At 36.6% G+C, this 13,240-nt stretch overlaps 1 protein-coding gene across 1 annotated transcript in view; it reads right to left on the bottom strand.

Moving 5' to 3' along the window:
* Window positions 1-5,631: 5,631 nt before the first annotated feature.
* SMARCA5 (SNF2 related chromatin remodeling ATPase 5) overlaps window positions 5,632-13,240 on the bottom strand; it is a 46,993-nt gene continuing 39,384 nt past the window's right edge. Inside the window, exons 19-24 of the mRNA XM_060012092.1 lie at window positions 12,905-13,027; window positions 12,021-12,153; window positions 10,914-11,032; window positions 10,283-10,495; window positions 7,706-7,813; window positions 5,632-6,902 (exon numbers count right to left, since the gene is read on the bottom strand). Of these exons, the coding sequence (XP_059868075.1) occupies window positions 6,837-6,902; window positions 7,706-7,813; window positions 10,283-10,495; window positions 10,914-11,032; window positions 12,021-12,153; window positions 12,905-13,027 (762 nt within the window). The 3' untranslated portion in view covers window positions 5,632-6,836. The remainder of the gene's footprint in view (window positions 6,903-7,705; window positions 7,814-10,282; window positions 10,496-10,913; window positions 11,033-12,020; window positions 12,154-12,904; window positions 13,028-13,240) is intronic.

Raw genomic sequence — 13,240 nt, 5'->3', positions numbered from 1 at the left:
TGTAATGACTTCTCTCTACTGTAATATCACAACTTGGGACAGAGTCGTATGGGGTCCCTTTGGGAACATTAACTCTGACTTTGGAAAAATGAGCCAGACACCAAGAGGTATATGCAAGCCATCAAAACTAAGTACAATAGAAGTGAAAAGAAAAAGAAAAGTGGAGTTCAGTAACTGGGCTTCACTGAATGTGTCTCTAAACATTGGGAGGTAAGACAAAGGAAACGAAACAAACTGAATTTGACAGGTGTAGCAGGCTGAGTAACGGCCCCCAAAGAATTCAGGTCCTAATCCATGGAACCCGTGAGCCCTAGCTCATATGGGATAAGCATCTTTGCCGATAGGATTAAGTTACAGATTCTGAGGTGGGAAGATCATCCTGGGGCACCCTAACTGTACTGACAAGTGTCCTTATAGGAAGGAATCGGTGGAGATGACACAGAAAAGAAGGCAATGTGACCATAAAAGCAGAGATCGAAGTGACAAGCCACGGACGGTTGGCAGAGGCAAGAACTGGATCCTCCTCTAGAGCCCCTGGAAGAAGTGCAGCCCCACCAATGCCTTTAACGATAGCTTCCAAACTCCCACCCCCTTATAATTTCTCTTACTGTGTAAACTTCCTCAAAGCAGATTTCTTTTTTCAAAGGTGGCAACTGGAAGAGAGTGGTACATACATACAATTTATACTGTCGAATCAAGAAAGAGTGCCAACAGAGGGAATTCCCTGGCGGTCCAGTGCTTAGGACTTGGCACTCTCACTGCTGTGGCCTGGGTTCAATCCCTGGTCAGGGGACTAAGATCCTGCAAGCTTGCAGCCAAAAAAAAAGAGAAGAAGAGTGCCAACAGAGCGTTTGGAAAGAGGAGTCCGGAATATTATCAGTCCACACTCTCCTTTGCTGGGGGCAAAGCCTTCAAATGCAGAAGAGCCAATCCTGAGTTCCCGACTCTATCTCCAGATACACCTGCTGATAAAAACAAGGGCACCCATACTCAGCATATCGCCCCGAACCTTTAAAAAAGCCAGCTTCCTCCAGACTTGCTCCCAGGTGGCGCAGCTCACGGGACTAGAAACTATAGGTATGGATCCTCCAAGCAGCACCATGTCCATCTGGGGGACAGCTCCTGTTCCTGAGCTGCCTCATGTTACTGACTTCCCTTCTACTCAGACATAAGGTTGATGTCGCAGATGAGAAAAATGACCAATCTGTAAGCTACTTTAACAGCAACCAGACAGTAACTCCACTCAGCAGTTATGGTGACTCCTCAGAAGTCTGCCATGCTACAAGCTGACCTTGACCATCCCTAGCAGCAGATATTGTCGTCTGTGCGTCAACAGGGGGACAAAAGTTTCTGACTTCAAACCAGATCAACCATGTATCGAAAGTGACAACATACAGCAGGACAAATGTGCTGAGAATAACTTTTGATGTTAAAAATGGTCCTTCCTGTGAAAGAGATGACACACTCATCCAAAACCCTTCTGTCACCACGTCTGGTTCTTTAACCACTGTTTGTACATCATCCCTATAAGGAGAGGTGGCTTATAGCTCTACCCATGAACGCCTCACCTTCGTTATAAAAATGAGATGACTCAGGCATGATTTGTTTAATGACCCACGCACTCAGCCTGCTTCCTTTTATATTCTCATAATTGGATTTATAAAAAGGTGAGTAGAAAAAAGCAAGTCACCATCCAAAGTCATATAACATTTGTTCCCTTTAAAGGAAGGGGAAACCAACAGGTATAGTGAGAGGTACTAACCCAGTGCATCTCAAACTTCAGTATGAATCACCTGGAGAGCCTCGGACATAAATGCAAGCCACCCACCCCCAACCCCGCTTCTCATTCAGCAGAACGGAGTGTGGTGTGATCTGATCTGAGCAATTGTAATTTTTTTTAACATCTTTATTGGAGTATAATTGCTTTACAATGGTGTGTTAGTTTCTGCTTTACAACAAAATGAATCCATTATACGTATGTTCCCATATCCCCTCCCTCTTGCATCTCCCTCCCTCCCACCCTCCCTATCCCACCCCTCTAGGTGGTCACAAAGCACCGAGCTGATCTCCCTGTGCTATGCGGCTGCTTCCCACTAGCTATCTATTTTACATTTGATTGTGTATATATGTCCATGCCTCTCTCTCGCTTTATGGGGAGGGGGAAGGGTAAGCTGTGGCAATTGTAATTTTAACAAACTCCCAGGTGCCGCCACTGCTGCTGGTCCTCGGACCACACGCTGCTCCAATGTAATTGAAATGTGGTGACTTAAATGCTAGTATATTACAGCTCACCAGAGGAACCCCTGCTAAAACTATCTGCAGATCCAAAATTCAACATAAAAGCATTTTCTCTGAAATAGTATTGAATGATCTTCCTGACCTAAACTAAAAGATCTGTTACCCTGATGATATCATGTCAATATATCTGTTAAACAACTATTAAGGTTTCATTTTATTTTACTTTGGCAGTTTAAAGCAGTGCTTTTCAAAATTTCCCGTGCATATGAATCACCTTGGAGGGTTTTATTAAAATGCAGATTTTAATTCAGCAGGTCTGGCATGATGCCTGATTCTACATTTCTTACAAGCTCCCAAGGTGAAGGTTTTAGTTTATCACTGTAAGTCCACAGATTACTATGATATCTCCGTTTTCAAAATACATCAGATTCAGGGTGATACTTTTTTCTAAGTGCAATTTGCAGTACTGAGTGATGCCTGAGATATAAGCAGAAAAGAAAAGTGGTTTGAGAAAGGTGTACATGGTGAGGATGTTGGAACACTGCCCCGACTGCTTCTGCTGTCAAGGTTCACCAGTGTTCAGTGAGTGACTGCCTAAACATAGGCCGTAATTCTAAAACTTGGTGCACAAATCTGAGTGTGAGGACTGTGCAGGAGTATTCTGGCTCCAGACACGAGATAGGTTACACTATTATTTTTACAAAGAGCTGCCCCTGCCTTTAAAATGGTCATAGGAATCAGGACAACTGTGTTCTATGCCTGAAACAAGTGCCTTATTGTGCACTTGATTCAACCTGTTCATACTTTTTCAACTTGAGCCTGCCTGCCCACTGAATTAATTCCCCCTGAGACACACTGACAGGAAGGGTCTGGTGTTAAGGGCTGGTGGCCTCTCAGAAAAGGGATTTATAAATGTTCCTTAAAATGTTACTATACCTGAACTTATCTACCACACTGATATACTGATCTTTAAAAAAATAGCAATATTTTTAAAATACACAAATATGAAATAAAATATTACAAAGCATAATCCTATTTGAGAAAAACAATTACTTGAAACCACCAACAAATAGGTTAATTGGTTAAAGTTTTAAATGTTAACATATTGACCCTTTTTACTATCTTATCACGTACCTGTTACACTTAACTGGACAGTATCTTTTTTGAATTTTATTTTTTTATACAGCAGGTTCTTATTAGTTATCTATTTTATACATTAGTGTATATGTGTCAATCCCAATCTCCCAATTCATACCACCACCACCCCCCCAACCGTGCTTTCCTCACTTGGCGTCGATACGTTTGTTCTCTACATGTGTCTCTATTTCTGCCTTGCAAACCAGTTCATCTGTATCATTTTTCTAGATTCCACATATATGCGTTAATATACGATATTTTTCTCTTTCTGACTTACTTCACTGTGTATGACAGTCTCTAGATGCATCCACGTCTCTACAAATGACCCAATTTCGTCCTTTTTTATGGTTGAGTTAATATTCCATTGTATACATGTACCACATCTTCTTTATCCATTCGTCTGCTGATGGGCATTTAGGTTGCTTCCATGACCTGGCTATTGTAAATAGTGCTGCAATGAACATCGGGGTGCATGTGTCTTTTTGAATTATGGTTTTCTCTGGGTATATGCCCAGTACTGGGATTGCTGGGTCATATGGTTTCTACTTTTAGTTTTTTAAGGAACCTCCATACTGTTCTCCATAGTGGCTGTATCAATTTACATTCCCACCAACAGTGCAAGAGGGTTCCCTTTTATTCACACCCTCTCCAGCATTTGTTGTTTGTAGATTTTCTGATGATGCCCATTGTAACTGGTGTGAGGTGATACCTCATTGTAGTTTTGATTTGCATTTCTCTAATAATTAGTGATGTTGAGCAGCTTTTCATGTGCCTCTTGGCCATCTGTATGTCTTCTTTGGAGACATGTCTATTTAGGTCTTCTGCCCATTTTTGGATTGGGTTGTTTTTTTAATATTGTAGACAGTATCCTTTAAAGACCAACATTTAGAGATCCATAAATGCCACTACCCTCAATTAGGGCTATTCAGTTCAGATTTCCTAAGGAAATGAATAAAACTTTAACACATTAAAATGAGCGTATGTAAGCACTGCTATAAAATTAAAGCACACACCTTAAGTCTACTATATGAATACAAAATACCCTAAATTTTTAAAAAAATGTTTGCTATTGGAAAATTTTCCATTATCTTTTTTCTCCAAGGTTACATTAATATTTAAAAGACTTAAGTTAAAATTACATTTTATTAGTTTTACCTGTATATTTTCCCAATAGAATATAATCTTCCCAAGAGAATAATATAGAGAGCCTTACTCAATTAACTATTAAATGAAATATTCTGGGTAACAATAGACAGTGACCCTGGTCACCTGTGTAAACATCCAGCCTCTTTCTAAGCTGGTTTTAGGGACCATCCCTTCCCCCTATTTAAGCCCTCCTATTCCTCAACTGGAAATTGAGGAAATCAACTGGAAACTGGGTTCCAATTTTGAGTCCACTCCAACCACCAATTCCTCTTTTAAAACAGTTGGGTTGAGCTTAGTTACCATTTTTCCTTCCCTTAACTAGCAGTGTAAATAAAAACTTGGCTTTACTTTATTCTGGATAGACATACAAGAGCGATATCCTAATTGACCTGGGAAACACAAATGCCTCACACATTGGCTAAACCACAATGCTAAATTTAATATTGTTTCTTTCATGCTTTTTTCAAGTGTTTCCCTGTACACATGTTCCCATGTCCCTGAGCTCTGAAGGGCTGGCACTAGGTTCCTTTTGTATTTCCACTCTCAACCTCCTCCCACCTCCTCCACTCCCTCCTCCAACACCACACACACACACACACACAAATTAGGCTGTGTTTTCTTCCTCTTGAAATCACCACTTCCTTTGTGAGCTCCGTAAAGTTTTCTTTGGCCTTATATTTTCCCAATTATTTCCTCCAAAATAAAGCCACCACTCAAGAATGATAGCTCTTTTCATGGAAGGAACAACCATTCCTCACGTTTTGCATATATTAGATCCATAATTGTTATTTTAAGAATCCAAGGCTATAAAGAAGTCAATTTGGGGGGAACACAAAACAAACCAAATTACTCCAAAAATAGCCATGAACACTGCATTTTGCTTGACACTGATGGCAGCAATCCCACTTTTTAAAAGCAAGCAGTAGTAGTAATACTATAGAAATCACCCTTATAAATAAAAATCCCAATTATGTGTGGGCAAATGAAAACAACTGATAGAAATCTGAGACGAAAAAATCCAATTAAGGAAAAAAGATAACGTCCTAAGGAAAAAAGCAAATAAAAATCAAATGAGAAAAGAAAATCACAGCAATGGAAAGAAAAGACCACTTAAGGATTATAAAAGTTATATTTATTCACGATGCTACATTTATTGCATTCCCTTAGAAAAATGGAGACTATTTATGTACCCAATTTGCACATATAAAACTTTATACAAATTATGTGTAGCACATAAAGGCCTCTGGTACAGCTAAAATCCTGACACTACAATTTGGGTAATCCTGCTTCAGGGTCTCCAGTTTATCAAGTCTGTCCACAGAAAATAAAAACTGGAATTATAGTCAGTCTTGCTGCTCACACTTAGAAATTATTTTAAATATAATAAAATAAAACGTTCAATTACTCTAAAACCCAAAAAAGTAAACTGGAAGGGGATATATTTTACCAATTTCATTTTAACAGTATGACAAATTCACACCTTATTTTGGCTAGGTCTTTTTAAAAAAAAAAATCACCTTAGTTTTGACATTATTTCTAAGCTGTGGCTGCTTCAGAAGGTAATTTGTCAAAAATATTTACCGAACAATTAAAAAAAGTAATAATAATATTCCTTTTACAAAATGGTACAACAACACCTTAAGGAACCAGAAAATACTAAATGTCTTTGGCTATGTAACTAAAAGGCCATTCTTCCAAACAAAATAGGGCATATTCACCTCAGAACCAACTACAGAAACAGAAAGCGTAACAGAAATATGCATAGAATTTAATGAGAATTTGTCTTGCCTTTTTTTCCCATTCTACCCATATAATAAGCAAGGAGAATGCAATTTACATAATCTTCCCAGATGAGACTCAATAGCACTACAAAGATACCCAAACTTCTGCAAAGGCAAAGTGAATTAAAACAATTACACAACTAAGTGAAGACTGAAGGGACAAATGTTATTTGCAATTTTCTGTTTTTTAACTTGTTTGCTTCTTTTTAAGCCTTACAAGTGTAGAAATTATAGCTGATAAACAAAAGTCACAAGCCTCACAAATGGAACTATAATATAAAAATAAATCAAATGAAACATTTATTAATAAATGAAGCCTATTTTATTACTTCAAGTGTTAATGATAAAAAATTTTCAGCACAGCTGTTGCATTTAAAAAAGTGAAACTACATACTATGTTTCTAGCTTGGTAAACAGATGAACCTGATGTCTTTGAATGACATAACAATTGAGCATTGTACAGTACATCTTATGAAGACCCGTAAATTAAAGAACTACTGGTTTAAAGTTAGTGATTATGAAACAATTATGTATTCATAGTTTCAGCTTCTTTTTTCTTCCTCGGCCATCAGGTGCTCCATCCATTTTACGTTTCTGGGTCTACAAACAAACAGAAGGATTATCTTCATCACAAGAGTAATATTAACATGAAATACATTGGAAGACTCATGATAGCAATTTATTAATAACTGCCACTTAGTAACAGGTATTACTTTTCTTAACCAGAATAACCTTAATTCTCCAAATAATCTTATCTACATATTTTACTAACATAAATACCTTAATGCTAATAATGAAGTAAATGAGTAACTCACAATTAGCAATAGTAAATCAATACACCAAACAAATGTATAACATGCCCTCTCATCAAAAGAAAGCAGTAATGAGAAATACTTTGTGAGTAAACTAGACTTTCCTGATACGTTCACTTACGCATGACTATATAAATTATTATTAGATAACAGAATTAGATAACATTATTAGATGACTTTTTTTCTTATAATTCTTGCCTTCACATTGCTAAGATATCATTGGTACAATAAATCAAAGTTTAGAAGTGAACAGTAAAGGTTGTAAAGGCCACTGCCTTCCTAATATTTCTTTACATATTCTAAAATTATAATGTGTACTCTCAACATCAAGTGTAGGCTCTTGCCATTCACAAGACAGACCTTCCCATATTCTCACAAATCCCCATACTGTGAACTACCATCATAACATGATTTTCCCCACACAATGCAATCAAGTTTAATTTATACTTTTAAAGCAATCCAAGGCCATACTACTTACCAAAAAAAAAAAAAAAAAAAAAACTAACACATCAGTGATAGCCAAGTAATGTTCAAATTCTTGAAAAAAGTTAAGTTCCCCAAGAAAATATTTACATTTTCATGAGTACTTACTGAAGGTTTTGGTCCTCTTTTCTTTTTCTCTGCCTTCTCCTTTTCTTCTAGTTCCATGTTTTCTCTTTCAATCAAGGTAATTAAAGTGTTACACCTCCTCTGGAGCTCCTGAGTTACAAACATAAATTTACATGGTAAACTTGTATTCTCCATCCATAAGTTTTCATGATTACAATTTCAAAACCAAAGGTATGTTTTAACAGTGTAGTATCACTTATATACCCCCAATAGACAAAATTTTAAAAAGCAAAAGGAACTGGTAATTTTCATACACAATCCATGCTAGGAGGATAAAAAAAGGTATCTGTAAACTTTTCACTTCATTATTTAAGGCCATACTGTTGTGTATTTTTCATAAATCCTTCCTTCACTTAGGAACTGAAGCAGTGAAAATGAACATCTCTTAATATATGCAATTCTGCTACATAGTGTCTATGCCTGAAAACTGTCGTCTACCTCCAAAACTTAAAATTAACAGAGCACATATTTGAGGGTCAAAATCAACTAAAACTTAATAAGAGGTATATATAATCTTTCCCTTAAACGCATTACCACTAGAATTGTGGTAGACGGTGTACCACCTGCCGTCTTTCCCAGTTCGGGAAAAATAGTCATAGAAATCTATGATGAGTTTTACCTCATCTCTCCTTAGCAGTCTACACAGGCTCCAGAAAGGATTTTAAATTATAGTGTAGAAATAGTAAATACCCCTTAAGAAAACAGGAGTCCATTTGTATCATTGCTGGCTACCTACTGAGTAAAATTGTTTTTTTCCTCTCCTCGTCGTAACATTCTACACAAATGGTCACGATAAAATCATTTAAAAATATTATTGTATAGGACACAACCATATAAGGTTTGGAAATATTTGCAATAGTATATATAGAGAGAAGGTAGTACACTGCCTTTATTACCTTTAACAGGTACACTGAGATACACATGCCAGAATGTGTTACAGATGTACTATGGCATGAATCTTCTTGGCTCTTAGAGAAGGATTATGCCTCAACTGTTTATCACAAGGGGCCATACGCATATTATCATTTTGTATGTGTGCCTTAACATGAAACACATTAGGAAATAACACGCAGTTTTAGACCATGGTATTGTACTAGTAAATCAATGTGACACTGCATCTTGTTTCACTCACCACAAAATCACTTATTAAAATTGTTCCTACTTTAAAAGACGTAATACAGAGCTTATAGCAACTGAATGTGTCTCCTCTAACTATGTATTTACAATGCATTTATAGTGCAACATTTCCCAAACTAGGGTTTCATAAAACAGTAGCCTCTGTTGATGTTTACTGAAAAAAACCCCTTCAGTGGTCACATTTAAAGACTAAACACTATCCTCCATCTTGAAGAGTGACAATGTATTTTAAATATACTGAGGTAAATCCTACTATAAAGTTGTTTAAACTTTGCTATCCTAGTACATCTCAAAATTAAGACTACAGAATTGTTTTGGCATTATCATCATCCTGAAGAACACAAGATGAAGCTAAAAACTCAAAGGTGGTAAAATACAGTAAGTCAGACAGAGAAAGAGACATATCATATGATATATGCGAAATCTAAAAAAACATGCTACAAATGCACTTATTTACAAAACAGAAGCAGACTCAAAGGCTTAGAGAACGAACTTATGGTTACCGGGGGGAAGCGGGTATATTAGGGAGTATATGAGGGAAGTATATTAGGGAGTTTGGGATTGACATGTACACACCGCTGTATTTAAAATGGATAACCAACAAGAACCCACTGTATAGCACAGGGAACTCTGCTCAATATTATGTAACAACCTAAGTGGGAAAAGAATCTGAAAAAGAACAGATATATGTATAACTGAATCACTTTGCTATTATACACCTGAAACTAACACAACATTGTTAATAAACTATACTCTAATATCAAATAAAAAGTTTAAAAAATACATAAGAGAAGAGCAATTCATCAAAGCTAAACTTTTCTGAATTCTAATTTTAGGTCATTACAAATGGAACTTGCTGATCAGAAACAGGTTGATATTGGGAATAAAAACAAAACCTAGGATTAAATCAGTATAGTGTTTTACTACATTAAGCTCTTTTTAAATAACTCAAACTCAGCATTCTGATGGGCAGATGCGTGAGTACAAGTCCTTTCTTTATAGAAATGTGTTCATTTATAAAACCAAAAGTCAAATTTTAAATTGTGATCATTACATTCAGAAGTTAAAATTGATGGTGACATTTCCTACTTAAACCTGATTAAAATTCACATAAAAAATTAGTCCTATCATATATAGTGATGTTAAAAGATGTGCTATTAAACAATAGAAAAAATAAACTTTGTAAGTTACTTATGACATTAGGTTTTTAACTGTGGATGTAACTTTCTTAAGGAACTGATTTAAACTGTAATACAAACAATATTGTAACAAAAATTTACTTCAAAGATACAGCTGAACCACAGTTTTCTCTTAATAGAATTTAAAAAGTTACCTTAAAGAACATTAAATAACCTACTTCCTTTGAACTGTCAGAGGAAGTTTAATTCTACTACATTACAGAAAAAGGCCCCCAGTACTCACCATTGCAGTTCTGGACTTTAGAAACCAGTCAAATCTGAACTGAGGAGAGTTGCGAATACACTGTCGCAATTCATCATAAACATTTTCTTTGTCAAATCCAAGCTTGTGAAGCATACAGATCAGAAAACGATCCTCTTCTTCAGTGTAGTTTTTTCCTTTGTTAGTACCATAAGATATTCTCAGCTGATGAAAAGGTGCTTTGTACCGTCCAATCTATGAAAATCAGATTTTATATTATATAAAATACAAATCCTATATAATCTATGTTTCAAACTCGGCTTTAGTAAAGTTAGCTATAAATGTTGTATTTCACATCAACTTTCTATCCAAAGTCAGTTACGTTGTAATCTTTGTTCTAAACCAACTTCAGTCTTTATTATTTTAAAAAGAAATACAGACTCAGACTTTCTGGTATACCACACAGCAAAGAGCCAATCATAGTGACTCTGACGCAGATATATCAACTGAAATACTGAGGTAAATTCTGTTGAGAACACCTATAATGTTTGAATGCTGTCCTTTGAAAAAAAATTTTATATCATCATTTCTTTTCCTTTTTAAAAGTTACTTTAAACTCTCATATTACTGAGAGGAGTTATTTTACTATCATATTTATTAATATTCAAAGTACCTTCGTGTCAAGTGCTTTTTTGATACTAATTCTTCTTTGAATTCTTGCCTCTCCCCTTTCAATCTGAGCCATAATCTTCTCTATGTCCTGCAGCTCATTGCATCTTTCCCAGAACACAGCTGTAGGAATAAGAGTTGGGCAGATGAGATAGGTGGGGGAAGGGCAGAAAGATAAATAACTTCTTGTTGTAAGTGCTCTATTTTACTTGCTAAGGATTAAGAAATGTTTCCATTTTCCCCACATCTAACACTAGTAAGTCACGTAATTATTTCTCAGTTTCCTTAACTATGAAGAAACCAGGAAGATAAGCTGGATGATTATAGGAAGTATCCCCCAATTCTTAGTTGTGTCTATTCTGAAGCTCTGGGTGGACCACCAGAGCTATACCCACCTGACAATCTGACTGGCTCCAGGAGACACAGAAACACATAACACTTGAAAACTTATGAAAGACAATGAAATAAAAATGAAGGCACTATTATTCAGTGACCTATTCTTGTTTCCTTGGCTACAGCTAGTGAACGGGGGTAAAAAAAAAAAATTAACAATGCCATTTTAAAGAAGGGGAGATTTTCCAATTCAATTTTTAAAAAACACAAAACAAAACAAGGCACTAGGGCTTCCCTGGTGGCGCAGTGGTTAAAATTCCGCCTGCCAATGCAGGGGACACAGGTTCGAGCCCTGGTCTGGGAAGGTCCCACAGGCCGCGGAGTAACTAAGCCCGTGCACCACAACTACTGAGCCTGCGCTCTAGAGCCCGGGAGCCACGACTACTGAGCCCACGTGCCACAACTACTGAAGCCCGCACACCTAGAGCCTGTGCTCCACAACCAGAGAAGCCACCGCAATGAGAAGCCTGCGCACCGCAACAAAGAGTAGCCCCTGCTCACCACAACTAGAGAAAGCCTGCACGTGGCAACGAAGACCCAACGCAGCCAAAAATAAATAAATAAATAAAATTTATTTAAAAAAAAAAAACAAGGCACTAAGTTGTGGTGAAATTAAGCTTATCAAAACAGTATTCAGAGTAAGAAAATCTGAACTTTCCAACAGCTCTCCAGAAGCCTGAGAACATTCTTATACCTATTAAAATAATACGAGAATTACCTGAGTATTCAATGACTTCTTCTGGAGTTTTTCCTTCTACTTCTCTTGCTATATTTTCAATATCATCACGACCCCACTTCTCATTGGCTTTGATAAACTGGTTAAAATCTCTCTTATTCCAATTGGTAAATCCCTTCAAAGCGATGGAAACAAAACATACAATCACAGCACACTGAACTTGGGAGAAAAGCTATTAAACTTTACCAATGCTGCTGAGTATTATAGAAAATTTTCAGTTGCTCCAAGTTTTCTTTTTAAGTTAAGTGCTTTTAAAGTAGTAGATTTTCATGTACATAGATGAGCACTTTTAGCAATACATCATATATTGCTTAGATAGCCAAGCAATTGAAGCTGAGTGGGAGAATAAAGAATGCTGCACAAAAAGGTGACATTTTCACTGAGCTTTCAAAGAGTAGAAGTTTGCCAGGAGGAATGAACATATACTAAAGGGCAAAGATATAAACCAAGTGGGAAAACAGAAGGAAAATAAGGCTTTAAAGGTAGGTTAAGGCCAGATTCTGAAAGGCCGTGGCTGAAACTTAAAGGATGTTAAAAAAGTATGGAGCAGAGATTTGTCATTGAGAATTATAACTTAGTAGCAACGTAGAAGATTCACAGGAAAGGGAAGATGGGAGTGCTGGAAGAATGGTGATCAAAAGGATACCCATTCTACCAAGGCTGGTGCAAATCCATAATCTTCTCTACCACCTCAACAACTAATGACAATCAAAATGTAGCAAACACCATATGCCCATGCTTTATGATCACCAATTATTCCATTTTTGAAATCAAAAAAATGTACTTCCTTTATATATTCCAACACAGCCTAAGACAGCACCTTACAAAATAATGTTACTAAATTCTGTGTTGACTGAAGGCTATACCTGTGTTAGAAGCTTCTCTTTTTCCTCTAATTCTTCATCATTAAGGGGTTCAGCTTCATCAATTTTAAGCTGTTCTTCTTTTTGTGCCTGTGCTGCATTTGGTAGGTCAGGATTTCGAGGCACCTAAAAATATTTTTTTTTTCCTATGTCATCAGTCAATATATTTTAGGAAGTATGCAATCAACTAAACTCTTAACCAAGTACATGACATTTCACAAATTTTTCACAATTTTTAATCCAGCCATGAAAGAAAACATATTGATATTCTGCATTTATTAAGTTAAAAACAAACCAGATTAGGGACTTCCCTGGTGGCCAAGTGGGTAGGACTCCACG

Source organism: Delphinus delphis, chromosome 5 (assembly GCF_949987515.2).
Source record: "Delphinus delphis chromosome 5, mDelDel1.2, whole genome shotgun sequence".
NCBI lineage: Eukaryota > Metazoa > Chordata > Mammalia > Artiodactyla > Delphinidae > Delphinus > Delphinus delphis.
The sequence above is the reverse complement of the archived record's forward strand: the minus strand, read 5'-3'. Positions and strand labels throughout refer to the sequence as shown.